The sequence below is a fragment of the Coregonus lavaretus genome (genome assembly GCF_964263955.1).
Source record: "Coregonus lavaretus genome assembly, chromosome: 1".
In the NCBI taxonomy this organism is placed as follows: Eukaryota; Metazoa; Chordata; class Actinopteri; order Salmoniformes; family Salmonidae; genus Coregonus; species Coregonus lavaretus.
The window spans coordinates 16,141,777-16,160,420 of NC_139988.1; the positions used below are offsets into that span (position 1 = coordinate 16,141,777).

An 18,644-nucleotide genomic window follows, 5' to 3' on the forward strand; every position below is an offset into this window, starting at 1 on the left:
CCACCAAGCCTGGGGGCACACACATTCTAGTAGCCTTAAATTGAAAATATGGCAAATAGGAGTGGCAATATTGTCCGCTATTATCCACAGTAATTTTCCATCCAAGTTGTTAGACCCCGGTGGCTTGTCATTGTTGATAGACAACAATACTTTTTCAACCTCTTCCACACTCACTTTACGGAATACAAAATTACAATGCTTGTCTTTCATAATTTGGTCAGATATACTTGGATGTGTAGTGTCAGCAATTGTTGCTGGCATGTCATGCCTAAGTTTGCTAATCTTCCCAATGATAAAATCATTAAAGTAGTTGGCAATATCAGTTGGTTTTGTGATGAATGAGCCATCTGATTCAATGAATGATGGAGCTGAGAATTCCTTTTTTCCAAAATGTCATTTAAGGTGCTCCAAAGCTATGAAGGTTGTGCCTTATGTGATAAGTGATCCATTGAATCAATGTGTTATGTCTTTGCATTTTACTTTGTAAAACCTTTGGCTTTTCCACTCTCTCTCTTTAGGTTTTGAGAAATAAAGGTGTTTATGAAAATGTCAAGCTTGTGCAACAAGAAAACTTTTGGGTGGGACCAAATTCGGTAAGTGTAGATTTTTTAGGCTAATGGACTAATTTGATCATTTAAACCTCAATGTCAGCTGTGAGACCTTGTCTTTGTTCTGACTGCACATCCTCCCCCTGGCCTGCAGGAGGCGCTGATCCATCTGGGGGCTAAGTTCTCCCCTTGCATGCGTCAGGACCAACAGGTCCATGACCTGATCCAGGAGAAGAGAGGAAGAGAGAGGGAGTCAGCCTGCTGTGTGAGGAACGACCGCTCCGGCTGTCTCCAGACCTCACAGGAGGAGTGCTCTGTGAGTTACCCTGGTGTTACACTAATGTTAGTCATGTAATGGTTAATGTCCTACGAGATCTGATATCTCTCTCTCTCTCTCTCTCTCTCTCTCTCTCTCTCTCTCTCTCTCTCTCTCTGTCACTCTCTCGTCTCTCTCTCTCTCTCTCTTTCTCTCTCTCTCTCTCTGTCGCTCTCTGTCGCTCTCTCGCTCTCTTGCTCTCTCACTCTCTCTCCTCTCTCTTCCTCTCTCTCTCTCTCTCTCTCTCTCTCTCTCTCTCTCTCTCTCTCTCTCTCTCTCTCTCTCTGTCACTCTCTGTCGCTCTCTCGCTCTCTCTCCTCTCTCTCCCTCTCTCTCTCGCTCTCTCTCACTCTCTCGCCCTCTCGCCTTCTCTCTCTCCTCTCTCTTCTTCTCTCGCCCTCTTGCCTCTCTCTCTCTCTCTGTCTCTCTGTCACTCTCTCGCTCTCTCTCCTCTCTCTCTTCCTCTCTCTCTATCCCTGTTCTCTCTCTCTCTCTCTCTCTCTCTCTCTCTCTCTCTCTCTCTCTCTCTCTCTCTCTTGCACTATCTCTCTCTCTCTCTGTCACTCTCTGTCGCTCTCTCGCTCTCTCTCCTCTCTCTCCCTCTCTCTCTCGCTCTCTCTCACTCTCTCGCCCTCTCGCCTTCTCTCTCTCCTCTCTCTTCTTCTCTCGCCCTCTTGCCTTCTCTCTCTCTCTCTGTCTCTCTGTCACTCTCTCGCTCTCTCTCCTCTCTCTCTTCCTCTCTCACCCTCTCGCCTTCTCTCTCACCTCTCTCTCTCACCTCTCTCTCTCTCTCTCTGTCGCTCTCTCGCTCTCTCGCTCTCTCTCTCTCTCCTCTCTCTCTCTGTCGCTCTCTCGCACTCTCTCTCTCTCTCTCCTCTCTCTCTCGCTCTCTCTCTCTCTCTCTCTCTCTCTCTCTCTCTCTCTCTCTCTCTCTCTCTCTCTCTCTCTCTCTCTCTCTCTCTCTCTCTCTCTCTCTCTCTCTTTCTTTCTCTCTCTCCAGTCTACTGTAGCAGGGTGGGTGAAGTGGCCTTATCACCCCAGTGCTCCTCTACTGGAGGGGAAGGTCCGTCAGCATGGCTCAGTCTGCCACCAGGACCCCAGGTAATACACTGCTTCTCTCTGTTCCTCTCTTCTTCTATACAGTGCCTTGCAAAAGTATTCATCCCCCTTAGCTTTTTTCCTATTTTGTTGCATTACAACCTGTAATTTAAATGGATTTTTATTTGGATTTCATTTAATGGACATACACAAAATAGTCCAAATTGGTGAAGTTAAATGAAAAAAATAGTCCCAGAGTCTGCAACACCACTAAGCAAGGGGCACCACCAAGCAAGTGGCACCATGAAGACCAAGGAGCTCTCCAAACAGGTCAGGGACAAAGTTGTGGAGAAGTACAGATCAGGGTTGGGTTATAAAAAAATATCAGAAACTTTGAACATCCCACGGAGCACCATTAAATCCATTATTTAAAAAATTGAAAGAATATGGCACCACAACAAACCTGCCAAGAGTGGGCCACCCACCAGGCAAGGAGGGCATTAATCAGACAGGCAACAAAGAGACCAAAGATAACCCTGAAGGAGCTGCAAAAGGCATGTGGGAGACTCCCCAAACATATGGAAGAAGGTACTCTGGTCAGATAGGACTAAAATTGAGCTTTTTGGCCATCAAGGAAAACGCTATGTCTGCCGCAAACCCAACACCTCTCATCAACCCGAGAACACCATCCCCACAGTGAAGTATGGTGGTAGCAGCATCATGCTGTGGGGATGTTTTTCATCGGCAGGGAGTGGGAAACTGGTCAAAATTGAAGGAATGATGGATGGCGCTAAATACAGGGAAATTCTTGAGGGAAGCCTGTTTCATTCTTACAGAGATTTGAGATGGGACGGAGTTTCACCTTCCAGCAGGACAATGACCCTAAGCATACTGCTGAAGCAACACTCGAGTGGTTTAAGGGGAAACATTTAAATGTCTTGGAATGGCCTAGTCAAAGCCCAGACCTCAATCCAATTGAGAATCTGTGGTATGACTTAAAGATTGCTGTACACAAGTGGAACCCATTCAAATTGAAGGAGCTGGAGCAGTTTTGCCTTGAAGAATGGGCAAATATCCCAGTGGCTAGATGTGCCAAGCTTATAGAGACATACCCCAAGAGACTTGCAGCTGTAATTGTTGCAAAAGGTGGCTCTACAAAGTATTGACTTTGGGGGGGTGAACTTTCCCCCTTCTGATAACCAGGTGGCGAATCGCATCTCTGCATGTCTGGCAGACATATCAGTGTGGATGTCGGATCACCACCTCAAGCTGAACCTCGGCAAGACGGAGCTGCTCTTCCTCCCGGGGAAGGACTGCCCGCTCCATGATCTCGCCATCACGGTTGACAACTCCATTGTGTCCTCCTCCCAGAGTGCAAAGAACCTTGGCGTGACCCTGGACAACACCCTGTCGTTCTCCGCTAACATCAAAGCGGTGACCCGATCCTGCAGGTTCATGTGGTCCTCTGTAGCTCAATTGGTAGAGCACGGCGCTTGTAACGCCAGGGTAGTGGGTTCGATCCCCGGGACCACCCATACGTAAAAATGTATGCGCACATGACTGTAAGTCGCTTTGGATAAAAGCGTCTGCTAAATGGCATATTATTATGCTCTACAATATTCGCAGAGTACGACCCTACCTTACACAGAAAGCAGCACAGGTCCTAATCCAGGCACTTGTCATCTCCTGTCTGGATTACTGCAACTTTCTGTTGGCTGGGCTCCCTGCCTGTGCCATTAAACCCCTACAACTTATCCAGAACGCTGCAGCCCATCTGGTGTTCAACCTTCCCAAGTTCTCTCATGTCACCCCACTCCTCTGCACACTCCACTGGCTTCCACTTGAAGCTTGCATCTACTACAAAACCATGGTGCTTGCCTACGGAGCTGTGAGGGGAACGGCACCTCCTTACCTTCAGGCTCTGATCAGACCCTACACCCAAACGAGGGCACTACGTTCATCCACCTCTGGCCTGCTAGCCCCCCTACCTCTACGGAAGCACAGTTCCCGCTCAGCCCAGTCAAAGCTATTCGCTGCTCTGGCACCCCAATGGTGGAACAAGCTCCCCCACGACGCCAGGACAGCGGAGTCACTGACCACCTTCCGGAGACACTTGAAACCCTACCTCTTTAAGGAATACCTGGAATAGTCTAACAGTAATCCTTCTACACTCCCCCTCCCCCAGTGGTGGTTGTCCCACTAGCAATCCTAAATTGAATGCACCAATTTGTAAGTCGCTCTGGATAAGAGCGTCTGATAAATGACTTAAATGTAAATGTAGTTATGCACGCTCAAGTTTTTTGTTTTTCGTCTTATTTCTTGTTTGTTTCACCCAAAAAAATATTTTGCATCTTAAAAGTGGTAGGCATGTTGTGTAAATCAAATGATACAAACCCCCCAAAAAATCACTTTAATTCTAGGTTGTAAGGCAACAAAATAGGAAAAATGCCAAGGTGGGTGAATACTTTCGCAAGCCACTGTATATCCTCTTTCCTCTGTTCCGCTCCTTCCAGGATCTGCCTGGAGCCAGCCTCTGTATCACCTCACAAGTGGCCTGATGACATCACCAAGTGGCCAGTGTGTACCAGGTACAACCCAGGCAACCACACTAACCTCCCCCACGTAGACTGTGCAATCACCGGACGGCCCTGCTGCATCGGGACCAAAGGGAGGTAATGACGCTCTGTTTGTTCAGTCCCCTCAGTCTCTGCAGCTATACGTTGTTGCTGAGATGATGTTGTGATGTAATCCTGTGGGTTGTGTGTGCAGTATGCTATAAGTTGTTCATGTTGTAACAACGTTGTGTGTTTTTTGTAATAATGTAATGTCTTGTGTGTTCAGGTGTGAGATCACGTCCAGAGAGTACTGTGACTTTATGAAGGGCTACTTCCACGAGGAGGCTACCCTCTGCTCCCAGGTGGCCTGTCTGAATGATGTGTGTGGCCTGCTGCCTTTCCTCAACCCTGAGATCCCAGACCAGTTCTACAGACTCTGGCTCTCTCTATTCCTCCATGCTGGGTGAGACTGGAACAGATTCACAGAATCACAGTGTCTCAGGTCCCTCATGGTGTTGTGTCTCTATCAGGGTAATGTATAATGTGTAACGTGTTTGTGTGTGTGTGTGTGTGTGTGTGTGTGTGTGTGTGTGTGTGTGTGTGTGTGTGTGTGTGTGTGTGTGTGTGTGTGTGTGTAGGATCCTGCACTGCCTGGTGTCGGTGCTGTTCCAGATGACCATTCTGAGGGATTTAGAGAAGCTGGCCGGCTGGCTGAGGATCTCTATCATCTACATCGTCTCTGGAATCACTGGAAACCTGGCCAGCGCCATCTTCATCCCCTACAGAGCTGAGGTAAATACTGTAGAGACACTGTACCATAGAAATCTGCCCTACAGAGCTGAGGTAAATACTGTAGATACACTGTACCGTAGATACCTGCCCTTCAGAGCTGAGGTAAATACCATAGATACCTGCCCTACAGAGCTGAGGTAAATACTGTAGATACCTGCCCTACAGAACTGAGGTAAATACTGTAGATACACTGTACTGTAGATACCTGCCCTACAGATTTGAGGTAAATACCTTAGATACACTGTACCATAGATACCTGCCCTACAGAGCTGAGGTAAATACTGTAGATACCTGCCCTACAGAGCTGAGGTAAATACTGTAGATACACTGTACTGTACATTTACATTTACGTCATTTAGCAGACGCTGTAGATACCTGCCCTACAGAGTTGAGGTATATACCGTAGATACACTGTACAGTAGATACCTGCCCTACAACGCTGATGTAAATACTGTAGATACACTGTTCAGTAGATACTTGCCCTACAGAGCTGAGGTAAATACTGTAAATAAACTGTACCATAGATATTTGCCCTACAGAGTTGAGGTAAATACCGTAGATACCTGCCCTACAGAGCTGAGGTAAATACTGTAGAAACCTGCCCTACAGAGCTGAGGTAAATACTGTAGATACACTGTCCAGTAGATACCTGCCCTACAGAGTTGAGGTAAATACCGTAGATACCTGCCCTACAGAGCTGAGGTAAATACTGTAGATAACTGCCCTACAGAGCTGAGGTAAATACTGTAGATACTTGCCCTACAGAGCTGAGGTTAAATCTGTAGATACCTGCCCTACAGAGCTGAGGTAAATACTGTAGATACCTGCCCTACAGAGCTGAGGTAAATATTGTAGATACCTGCCCTACTGAGCTGAGGTAAATACTGTAGATACCAGCCCTTCAGAGCTGATGTAAATACTGTAGATACCTGCCCTACAGATCTGAGTTATATACTGTAAATACCTACCCTACAGAGCTGAGGTAAATAACGTAGATACTGCCCTACAGAGCTCAGGTAAATAAGTAGATACCAGCCCTACAGAGCTGAGGTAAATAATGTAGATACCTGCCCTACAGAGCTGAGGTATATACTGTAGATACCTGCCCTACAGAGCTGAGGTAAATACCGTAGATACCTGCCCTGCTGAGCTGAGGTAAATACTGTAGATACCTGCCCTACAGAGCTGAGGTAAATACTGTAGATACCTGCCCTACAGAGCTGAGGTAAATAATGTAGATACATGCCCTACAGAGCTGAGGTAAATACTGTAGATACCTGCGCTACAGAGCTGACGTAAATACTGTAGATACCTGCCCTACATTGCTGAGGTAAATACCGTAGATACCTGCCCTGCAGAGCTGAGGTAAATACTGTAGATAGCTGCCCTACAGAGCTGAGGTAAATACCATAGATACCTGCACTACAGAGCTGAGGTAAATACCTGTAGATACCTGCCGTACAGAGTTGTTGTAAATAGTGTAGATACCTTCCCTAGAGAGCTGAGGTAAATGCTGTAGATATGCTGTATAGTAGATACCTGCCCTACAGAATTGAGGTAAATACCGTAGATACACTGTACTGTAGATACCCGCCCTACAGAGCTGAGGTAAATACTTTAGATACACTGTATCATTGAAATCTGCCCTACAGAGCTGAGGTAAATACTGTAGAGACACTGTACCGTAGATACCTAACCTACAGAGCTGAGGTAAATACCATAGATATCTGCCCTACAGAGCTGAGGTAAATACTGTAGATACCTGCCCTACAGAGCTGAGGTAAATACTGTAGATACACTGTACCGTAGATACCTGCCCTACAGAGCTGAGGTAAATACTGTAGATACACTATACTGTAGATACCTGCCCTACAGAGTTGAGGTAAATACCGTAGATACACTGTACCGTAGATACCTGCCATACAGAGCTGAGGTAAATACTGTAGATACACCGTACCATAGATACCTGCCCTACAGAGCTGAGGTACATACCTATAGATACCTGCTCTAGAGAGCTGATGTAAATACTGTAGATACCTGCCCTATAGAGCTGAGGTAAATACTGTAGATAGACTGTACAGTAGATACCCGCCCTACAGAGCTGAGGTAAATACCATAGATACCTGCCCTACAGAGCTGAGGTAAATACTGTAGATACCTGCCCTACAGAGCTGAGGTAAATACTGTAGATACACTGTACTGTACATTTACATTTACATTTACATCATTTAGCAGACGCTGTAGATACCTGCCCTACAGAGTTGAGGTATATACCGTAGATACACTGTACAGTAGATACCTGCCCTACAACGCTGAGGTAAATACTGTAGATACACTGTTCAGTAGATACTTGCCCTACAGAGCTGAGGTAAATACTGTAAATAAACTGTACCATAGATATTTGCCCTACAGAGTTGAGGTAAATACCGTAGATACCTGCCCTACAGAGCTGAGGTAAATACTGTAGAAACCTGCCCTACAGAGTTGAGGTAAATACCGTAGTACCTGCCCTACAGAGCTGAGGTAAATACTGTAGATACACTGTGCAGTAGATACCTGCCCTACAGAGTTGAGGTAAATACCGTAGATACCTGCCCTACAGAGCTGAGGTAAATACTGTAGATAACTGCCCTACAGAGCTGAGGTAAATACTGTAGATACTTGCCCTACAGAGCTGACGTTAAATCTGTCGATACCTGCCCTACAGAGCTGAAGTAAATACTGTAGATACCTGCCCTACAGAGCTGAGGTAAATATTGTAGAAACCTGCCCTACTGAGCTGAGGTAAATACTGTAGATACCAGCCCTTCAGAGCTGATGTAAATAAGAGCTTTTTTGGGGGGGCTAAAAGGGTGGTTGGCGGAGCCTAGTGTTAGAGCAGAGCCAACTCCCCGTACTCACGCGAGGAAGCGTGTGACTGGGCAGGCTCCGTGTTATGCGGAGCTACGTACTCTGTCGCCAGTGTTCCGGCACAGTCCTGTACGTCCTGTGCTAGCACCACGCACGTGTCGTGCGAAGATGGGCATTCAGCCAGGACGGGGTGTGCCGGCTCAACGCTCCTGGTCTCCAGTACGCCTCCTCGGTCCCGCATATCCTGCGCCTGTTCTACAAGCTGTATCGCCAGTGCGCGTGCACAGCCCAGTGCGTCCTGTGCCAGCGCCCCGCATGTGTAGTGCGAAAGTGGGCAGCCAGCCAGGACGGGTTGTGCCAGCTCTCCGCTCCAGACCTCCAGTCCGCCTTCGCAGTCCGGTCCGGCCCGTTCCTGCTCCTCGCACCAAACCAGTGGTGCATGTTCCCAGACCGGCCCGGCCTGTTCCTGCTCCTCGCACCAAGCCAGTGGTGCGCGTCGCCAGCCCGGTCCGGCCTGTTCCTGCTTCTCGCACCAAGCCAGTGGTGCGCGTCGCCAGCCCGGCCCGGCCTGTTCCTGCACCTCGCACCAACCCAGTGGTGCGCGTCGCCAGCCCGGCCCGGCCTGTTCCTGCCCCTCGCACCAAGCCAGTGGTGCGCGTCGCCAGCCCGGCCCGTCCTGTTCCTGCCCCTCGCATCAAGCCAGTGGTGCGCGTCGCCAGTCCGGTCCGGCCTGTTCCTGTCCTTCGCACCAAGCCAGTGGTGCGCGTCGCCAGCCCGGCCTGGCCTGTTCCTTCACCTTGCACCAAGCCAGTGGTGCGCGTCGCCAGCCCGGTCCGGCCTGTTCCTGTCCCTCGCACCAAGCCAGTGGTGCGCGTCGCCAGCCCAGCCCGGCCTGTTCCTGCCCCTCGCACCAAGCCAGTGGTGCGTGTTCCTAGTCCGGTCCAGGCCGTGCCTGCTCTTCGCACCAGACCAGTGGTGCGGGTGTCCAGTCCGGCATGGCCCGTGCCTGTTCCACCGGTGCCTGGTCCGGCACCGGTCAGCTGCTCCACTCCGGAGCCAGAGCAGTCCGCTCCACCGGGGTCCAGTCCAGATCCGGTCAGCGATCCACTCCGGAGCCAGAGCAGTCCGCTCTACCGGTGCCTAGTTCAGCTCCGGTCAGCTGCTCCACTCCGGAGCCAGAGCAATCCGCTCCACCGGGATCCAGTCCAGCTCCGGTCAGCGGCTCCACTCCGGAGCCAGAGCAGTCCGATCCACCGGTGCCTGATCCAGCTCCGGTCAGCGGCTCCACTCCGGAGCCAGAGCAGTCCGCTCCACCGGTGCCTGATCCAGCTCCGGTCAGCGGCTCCACTCCGGAGCCAGAGCAGTTCGCTCCACCGTCGTCGGGTCCAGCTCCAGTCAGCGGTTCCAGTCCAGACCCAGACGTCAGCCCCTCTCCAGGTTCGGGGTCTCCCACACCAGGGTCCAGACAGGGCTTGGTACTTCGTGGGAGGAAGGAGAGGGGAAGCAGCGCGCCGAGGTCCAGACCAGACCAGGGGCGCAACAGGGAGGTGGAGAGTAAGTGGTGGTCACGCCCGGAGCCGGATCCGCCTCCGAGGCGGAATGCCCACCCGGCCCCTACCCTGTTATGTTTATGTGGCGCGGTCGGAGTCCGCACCTTTGGGGGGGGGGTTCTGTCACGCCCTGACTCAGGGGACTCGTATATGTTGAGTCAGGGTGTGTATGTTCTATGTTGTGATTTTCTATGTTTGAATCTAGTATGTCTATTTCTATGTTGGCCGGTGTGGTTCCCAATCAGAGGCAGCTGTCGCTCGTTGTCTCTGATTGGGGACCATACTTAGGCAGCCTATTGGCACTAGTGGGTTGTGGGATCTTGTTCCGTGTTAAGGTATGTTGTGTTGTGCTGCCTTGGACTTCACGAATCGTTTGTTTATTGTTTTGTCGTTGTGTTTATTCGTTAATAAACATGTATGCATATCACGCTGCGCCTTGGTCCGTCCCGTCTATAAGCGAATGTGACAGATTTACATTTACATTTACGTCATTTAGCAAACGCTGTAGATACCTGCCCTACAGAGTTGAGGTATATACCGTAGATACACTGTACCATAGATACCTGCCCTACAGAGCTGAGGTAAATACTGTAGATACACTGTACTGTAGATACCTGCCCTACAGAGTTGAGGTAAATACCGTAGATACACTGTACCGTAGATACCTGCCCTACAGAGCTGAGGTAAATACTGTAGATACACTGTACAGTAGATACCTGCCCTACAATGCTGAGGTAAATACTGTAGATACACTGTTCAGTAGATACTTGCCCTACAGAGCTGAGGTAAATACTGTAAATAAACTGTACCATAGATATTTTCCCTACAGAGTTGAGGTAAATACTGTAGATACCTGCCCTACAGAGCTGAGGTAAATACTGTAGAAACCTGCCCTACAGAGTTGAGGTAAATACCGTAGATACCTGCCCTACAGAGCTGAGGTAAATACTGTAGATACACTGTGCAGTAGATACCTGCCCTACAGAGTTGAGGTAAATACCGTAGATACCTGCCCTACAGAGCTGAGGTAAATACTGTAGATAACTGCCCTACAGAGCTGAGGTAAATACTGTAGATACTTGCCCTACAGAGCTGAGGTTAAATCTGTAGATACCTGCCCTACAGAGCTGAGGTAAATATTGTAGATACCTGCCCTACAGAGCTGAGGTAAATAACATAGATACTGCCCTACAGAGCTGAGGTAAATAAGTAGATACCAGCCCTACAGAGCTGAGGTAAATAATGTAGATACCTGCCCTAGAGTGCTGAGGAAAATACTGTGGATACCTGCCCTACAGAGCTGAGGTAAACACCGTACATTCCTGCCCTGCAGAGCTGAGGTAAATACTGTAGATACCTGCCCTACAGAGCTGAGGTAAATACTGTATATACCTGCCCTACAGAGGTGAGGTAAATACTGTAGATACCTGCTTTACAGAGCAGAGTTAATACTGTAGATATCTGCCCCACAGAGCTGAGGTCAATACTGTAGATACCTGCTCTACAGAGCTGAGGTAACTACTCTAGATACCTGCCCTACAGAGCTGAGGTAAATACCGTAGATACACTGTACCATAGATACCTGCCCTACAGAGCTGAGGTAAATACTGTAGATACACTGTACTGTAGATACCTGCCCTACAGAGTTGAGGTAAATACCGTAGATACACTGTACCGTAGATACCTGCCCTACAGAGCTGAGGTAAATACTGTAGATACCTGCCCTACAGAGCTGAGGTAAATACTGTAGATACCTGCCCTACAGAGCTGAGGTAAATACTGTAGATACCTGCTTTACAGAGCTGATGTATATACTGTAGATACCTTCCCTATGGAGCTGAGGTAAATATTATAGATACACTGTACTGTAGATACATGCCCTACAGAGCTCAGGTAAATACTGTAGATACACTGTACCGTAGATACCTGCCCTACAGAGCGGAGTTAAATACTGTAGATACACTGTACTGTAGATACTTGCCCTACAGAGCTGATTTAAATACTGTAGATGCCTGCCCTACAGCGCTGAGGTAAATACTGTAGATACCAGCCCTACAGAGCTGAGGTAAATAATGTAGATACCTGCCCTAGAGTGCTGAGGAAAATACTGTGGATACCTGCCCTACAGAGCTGAGGTAAACACCGTACATTCCTGCCCTGCAGAGCTGAGGTAAATACTGTAGATACCTGCCCTACAGAGCTGAAGTAAATACTGTAGATACCTGCCCTACAGAGCTGAGGTAAATACTGTAGATACCTGCCATACAAAGCTGAGGTAAATACTGTATATACCTGCCCTACAGAGGTGAGGTAAATACTGTAGATACCTGCTTTACAGAGCAGAGTTAATACTGTAGATATCTGCCCCACAGAGCTGAGGTCAATACTGTAGATACCTGCTCTACAGAGCTGAGGTAACTACTCTAGATACCTGCCCTACAGAGCTGAGGTAAATACCGTAGATACACTGTACCATAGATACCTGCCCTACAGAGCTGAGGTAAATACTGTAGATACACTGTACTGTAGATACCTGCCCTACAGAGTTGAGGTAAATACCGTAGATACACTGTACCGTAGATACCTGCCCTACAGAGCTGAGGTAAATACTGTAGATACACTGTACAGTAGATACCTGCCCTACAATGCTGAGGTAAATACTGTAGATACACTGTTCAGTAGATACTTGCCCTACAGAGCTGAGGTAAATACTGTAAATAAACTGTACCATAAATATTTTCCCTACAGAGTTGAGGTAAATACTGTAGATACCTGCCCTACAGAGCTGAGGTAAATACTGTAGAAACCTGCCCTACAGAGTTGAGGTAAATACCGTAGATACCTGCCCTACAGAGCTGAGGTAAATACTGTAGATACACTGTGCAGTAGATACCTGCCCTACAGAGTTGAGGTAAATACCGTAGATACCTGCCCTACAGAGCTGAGGTAAATACTGTAGATAACTGCCCTACAGAGCTGAGGTAAATACTGTAGATACTTGCCCTACAGAGCTGAGGTTAAATCTGTAGATACCTGCCCTACAGAGCTGAGGTAAATATTGTAGATACCTGCCCTACAGAGCTGAGGTAAATAACATAGATACTGCCCTACAGAGCTGAGGTAAATAAGTAGATACCAGCCCTACAGAGCTGAGGTAAATAATGTAGATACCTGCCCTAGAGTGCTGAGGAAAATACTGTGGATACCTGCCCTACAGAGCTGAGGTAAACACCGTACATTCCTGCCCTGCAGAGCTGAGGTAAATACTGTAGATACCTGCCCTACAGAGCTGAGGTAAATACTGTATATACCTGCCCTACAGAGGTGAGGTAAATACTGTAGATACCTGCTTTACAGAGCAGAGTTAATACTGTAGATATCTGCCCCACAGAGCTGAGGTCAATACTGTAGATACCTGCTCTACAGAGCTGAGGTAACTACTCTAGATACCTGCCCTACAGAGCTGAGGTAAATACCGTAGATACACTGTACCATAGATACCTGCCCTACAGAGCTGAGGTAAATACTGTAGATACACTGTACTGTAGATACCTGCCCTACAGAGTTGAGGTAAATACCGTAGATACACTGTACCGTAGATACCTGCCCTACAGAGCTGAGGTAAATACTGTAGATACCTGCCCTACAGAGCTGAGGTAAATACTGTAGATACCTGCCCTACAGAGCTGAGGTAAATACTGTAGATACCTGCTTTACAGAGCTGATGTATATACTGTAGATACCTTCCCTACGGAGCTGAGGTAAATATTATAGATACACTGTACTGTAGATACATGCCCTACAGAGCTCAGGTAAATACTGTAGATACACTGTACCGTAGATACCTGCCCTACAGAGCGGAGTTAAATACTGTAGATACACTGTACTGTAGATACTTGCCCTACAGAGCTGATTTAAATACTGTAGATGCCTGCCCTACAGCGCTGAGGTAAATACTGTAGATACCAGCCCTACAGAGCTGAGGTAAATAATGTAGATACCTGCCCTAGAGTGCTGAGGAAAATACTGTGGATACCTGCCCTACAGAGCTGAGGTAAACACCGTACATTCCTGCCCTGCAGAGCTGAGGTAAATACTGTAGATACCTGCCCTACAGAGCTGAAGTAAATACTGTAGATACCTGCCCTACAGAGCTGAGGTAAATACTGTAGATACCTGCCATACAAAGCTGAGGTAAATACTGTATATACCTGCCCTACAGAGGTGAGGTAAATACTGTAGATACCTGCTTTACAGAGCAGAGTTAATACTGTAGATATCTGCCCCACAGAGCTGAGGTCAATACTGTAGATACCTGCTCTACAGAGCTGAGGTAACTACTCTAGATACCTGCCCTACAGAGCTGAGGTAAATACCGTAGATACACTGTACCATAGATACCTGCCCTACAGAGCTGAGGTAAATACTGTAGATACACTTTACTGTAGATACCTGCCCTACAGAGTTGAGGTAAATACCGTAGATACACTGTACCGTAGATACCTGCCCTACAGAGCTGAGGTAAATACTGTAGATACCTTCCCTACAGAGCTGAGGTAAATACTGTAGATACCTGCCCTACAGAGCTGAGGTAAATACTGTAGATACCTGCCCTACAGAGCTGAGGTAAATACTGTAGATACCTGCTTTACAGAGCTGATGTACAGTGAGGGAAAAAAGTATTTGATCCCCTTCTGATTTTGTACGTTTTCCCACTGACAAAGAAATGATCAGTCTATAATTTTAATGGTAGGTTTATTTGAACAGTGAGAGACAGAATAACAACAAAATAATCCAGAAAAACGCATGTCAAAAATGTTATGAATTGATTTGCATTTTAATGAGGGAAATACGTATTTGACCCCTCTGCAAAACATGACTTAGTACTTGGTGGCAAAACCCTTGTTGGCAATCACAGAGGTCAGACGTTTCTTGTAGTTGGCCACCAGGTTTGCACACATCTCAGTCATAGACTGTTCTCTCTGCTACCGCACGGCAAGCGGTACCGGAGTGCCAAGTCTAGGTCCAAAAGACTTCTCAACAGCTTCTACCCCCAAGCCATAAGACTCCTGAACAGCTAATCATGGCTACCCGGACTATTTGCACTGCCCCCCCACCCCATCCTTTTTACGCTGCTGCTACTCTGTTAATTATTTATGCATAGTCACTTTAACTCTACCCACATGTACATATACATATTACCTCAACTACCTCAACTAGCCGGTGCCCCCTCACATTGACTCTGCAACGATACCCCCCTGTATATATAGCCTCCCTACTGTCACTTTATTTTACTTCTGCTCTTTTTTTTCTCAACACTTTTTTTGTTGTTGTTTTATTTTTACTTTTTTTGTTAAAAATAAATGCACTGTTGGTTAAGGGCTGTAAGTAAGCATTTCACTGTAATGTTTGCACCTGTTGTATTCGGCGCATGTGACCAACACAATTTGATTTGATTTTATTTGATTTGATTTTGTTCCACTCCTCTTTGCAGATCTTCTCCAAGTCATTAAGGTTTCGAGGCTGACGTTTGGCAACTCGAACCTTCAGCTCCCTCCACAGATTTTCTATGGGATTAAGGTCTGGAGACTGGCTAGGCCACTCCAGGACCTTAATGTGCTTCTTCTTGAGCCACTCCTTTGTTGCCTTGGCCGTGTGTTTTGGGTCATTGTCATGCTGGAATACCCATCCACGACCCATTTTCAATGCCCTGGCTGAGGGAAGGAGGTTCTCACCCAAGATTTGACGGTACATGGCCCCGTCCATCGTCCCTTTGATGCGGTGAAGTTGTCCTGTCCCCTTAGCAGAAAAACACCCCCAAAGCATAATGTTTCCACTTCCATGTTTGACGGTGGGGATGGTGTTCTTGGGGTCATAGGCAGCATTCCTTCTCCTCCAAACACGGCGAGTTGAGTTGATGCCAAAGAGCTCCATTTTGGTCTCATCTGACCACAACACTTTCACCCAGTTCTCCTCTGAATCATTCAGATGTTCATTGTCAAACTTCAGACGGGCATGTATATGTGCTTTCTTGAGCAGGGGGACCTTGCGGGCGCTGCAGGATTTCAGTCCTTCACAGCGTAGTGTGTTACCAATTGTTTTCTTCGTGACTATGGTCCCAGCTGCCTTGAGATCATTGACAAGATCCTCCCGTGTAGTTCTGGGTTGATTCCTTACCGTTCTCATGATCATTGCAACTCCACGAGGTGAGATCTTGCATGGAGCCCCAGGCAGAGGGATATTGACAGTTCTTTTGAGTTTCTTCCATTTGCGAATAATCGCACCAACTGTTGTCACCTTCTCACCAAGCTGCTTGAGAATGGTCTTGTAGCCCATTCCAGCCTTTTGTAGGTCTACAATCTTGTCCCTGACATCCTTGGAGAGCTCTTTGGTCTTGGCCATGGTGGAGAGTTTGGAATCTGATTGATTGATTGCTTCTGTGGACAGGTGTCTTTTATACAGGTAACAAAATGAGATTAGGAGCACTCCCTTTAAGAGTGTGCTCCTAATCTCAGCTCGTTACCTGTAAAAAAGACACCTGGGAGCCAGAAATCTTTCTGATTGAGAGGGGGTCAAATACTTATTTCCCTCATTAAAATGCAAATCAATTTATAAAATTTTTGACATGCGTTTTTCTGGATTTTTTTGTTGTTATTCTGTCTCTCGCTGTTCAAATAAACCTACCATTAAAAGGATAGACTGATAATTTCTTTGTCAGTGGGCAAACGTACAAAATCAGCAGGGGATCAAATACTTTTTTCCCTCACTGTATATACTGTAGATACCTTCCCTACGGAGCTGAGGTAAATATTATAGATACACTGTACTGTAGATACATGCCCTACAGAGCTGAGGTAAATACTGTAGATACACTGTACCGTAGATACCTGCCCTACAGAGCGGAGTTAAATACTGTAGATACACTGTACCGTAGATACTTGCCCTACAGATCTGATTTAAATACTGTAGATGCCTGCCCTACAGCGCTGAGGTAAATACTGTAGATACCTGCCTTACAGAGCTGAGGTATATACCGTAGATACACTTTACCTTAGATACTTGCCCTACAGAGCTGAGGTAAATACTGTAGATACTTGCCCTAAAGTGTTGAGGTAAATACCGTAGATACCTGCCCTACAGAGCTGAGGTAAATACCGTAGATACCTAACCTACAGAGCTGAGGTAAATAATGTAGATACCTGCCCTACAGAGCTGAGGTAAATACTGTAGATACACTGTGCAGTAGATACCTGCCCTACAGAGCTGAGGTAAATACTGTAGATACCTGCCCTACAGAGCAGAGGTAAATACTGTAGATAGCTGCCCTACAGAGCTGAGTTAAATACTGTAGATACCTGCCCTATAGAGCTGAGATAAATACTGTACATACACAGTACCATAGATACCTGTCCTACATAGCTGAGGTAAATTCCGTAGATATAAGCACTACATAGCCAAGATTAATACTGTAGATACCTGCCCTACAGAGCTGAGGTAAATACTGTAGATACGTGCCCTACAGAGCTGAGGTAAATACAGTAGATACCTGCCCTACAGAGCTGAGGTAAATACTGTAGATACACTCCCTACAGAGCTGAGGTAAATACTGTAGATACACTCCCTACAGAGCTGAGGTAAATACTGTAGGTACACTCCCTACAGAGCTGAGGTAAATACTGTAGATACCTGCCCTACAGAGCTGAGGTAAATACTGTAGATACACTCCCGATCCCTCTCTCCCTTTCTTTTCTCTCCCCCTTCCTCCCCAGGTGGGTCCAGCAGGCTCTCAGTTTGGTATCCTGGCCTGTCTGTTTGTTGAGCTGTTCCAGAGCTGGCAGATCCTGGAGCATCCGTGGAGGGCTTTCACCAAGCTGCTGTGTGTCGTCCTCTTCCTGTTCTCCTTTGGCCTGCTGCCCTGGATAGACAACTTCGCCCACATCTCCGGATTCATATCTGGACTCTTCCTCTCCTTCGCCTTCCTGCCGTACATCAGGTGAGAAGTTTGTTGATTTTGTGATCTTTTTTGTTTGTTTGGATGTCAACACTTTTACATATACATGACTGAGTTGGTTGTTCGGTTGAAGCTACTTGGGGTAATGTTTAGGATGTTATTACTACACATTGGCAAATCAATGTCACAAAATTTAGATTTTGATTATATGATCCTGTTCTTATTATTTCCAGTTTTGGCCGTTTGGACATGTACCGTAAACGTGTCCAGATCTGTGTGTTCCTGCTGGTGTTCCTGGGTCTCTTCTCAGGGCTTGCTGTCCTATTCTACGTCCACCCGGTCAAGTGTGAGTGGTGTGAGTACCTCACCTGTATTCCCCTCACTGACAAGTTCTGTGACAAGTACGACCTCAACGCCCACCTCCACTGACCAGGTCTTTGACCATACAACTACAATGATTAGCATGGACATTCTCAAAGAAGTATAGCCTCACGCACCAGGATAGCTTGACACAAGGCTGGTGAACAAGACTAGGCTCAAAACAATGTCACAGCATGGACTGTACCAGCGGACATATTTGGTGTAGCATTCAGGACATTGGACGTGAAGATTGCCAATCTTGGAAATATAACTGATAACGGTTGATCTTAATAACTGTTGAACTGTTGATCTGTCTCCATTCCGTTTTGTTTATATGGATATTGCTAGTGAGTGACTGGTCACTTTCAAAGCATAAAGACAGAGAGAGGGGGAAGGGGGTTATATGTGACTTTTGCCTTGCCACTGATCCCACGCCTCTCTGTTCTTATTAAAAACTGAGCCAACACCACCACCTTGTGGCCATCAGACCACACAACAGCCACTGACTCCACACAGCTGTGGAGGGATTTTGTTTTGTATTTTTCTACACAGGTCATAAAGCCAACTAAGAGTTTTATCAGTTTATTGGATGACCTCAGACAGGAAGCTATCTCCCAAGAAAGAAAATAGATATTTAGTACTGTAAGATGACTGCCTCTGGTGCCTTGGTTATTACTGCCAAGT

General features: G+C 47.1%; 1 protein-coding gene across 1 annotated transcript in view; it reads left to right on the forward strand.

Annotated features, from left to right (window-relative positions):
* Positions 1–18,029, forward strand: part of LOC311123176 (inactive rhomboid protein 1-like) — a gene marked incomplete at both ends in the record, with an annotated part of 28,618 nt that extends 10,589 nt beyond the window's left edge. Inside the window, 8 exon segments of the mRNA XM_084158150.1 lie at positions 519–593; positions 703–864; positions 1,865–1,965; positions 4,416–4,574; positions 4,744–4,920; positions 5,096–5,249; positions 17,419–17,642; positions 17,834–18,029. Of these exon segments, the coding sequence (XP_084014276.1) occupies positions 519–593; positions 703–864; positions 1,865–1,965; positions 4,416–4,574; positions 4,744–4,920; positions 5,096–5,249; positions 17,419–17,642; positions 17,834–18,029 (1,248 nt within the window).
* Between the last annotated feature and the right edge of the window lie 615 nt (positions 18,030–18,644).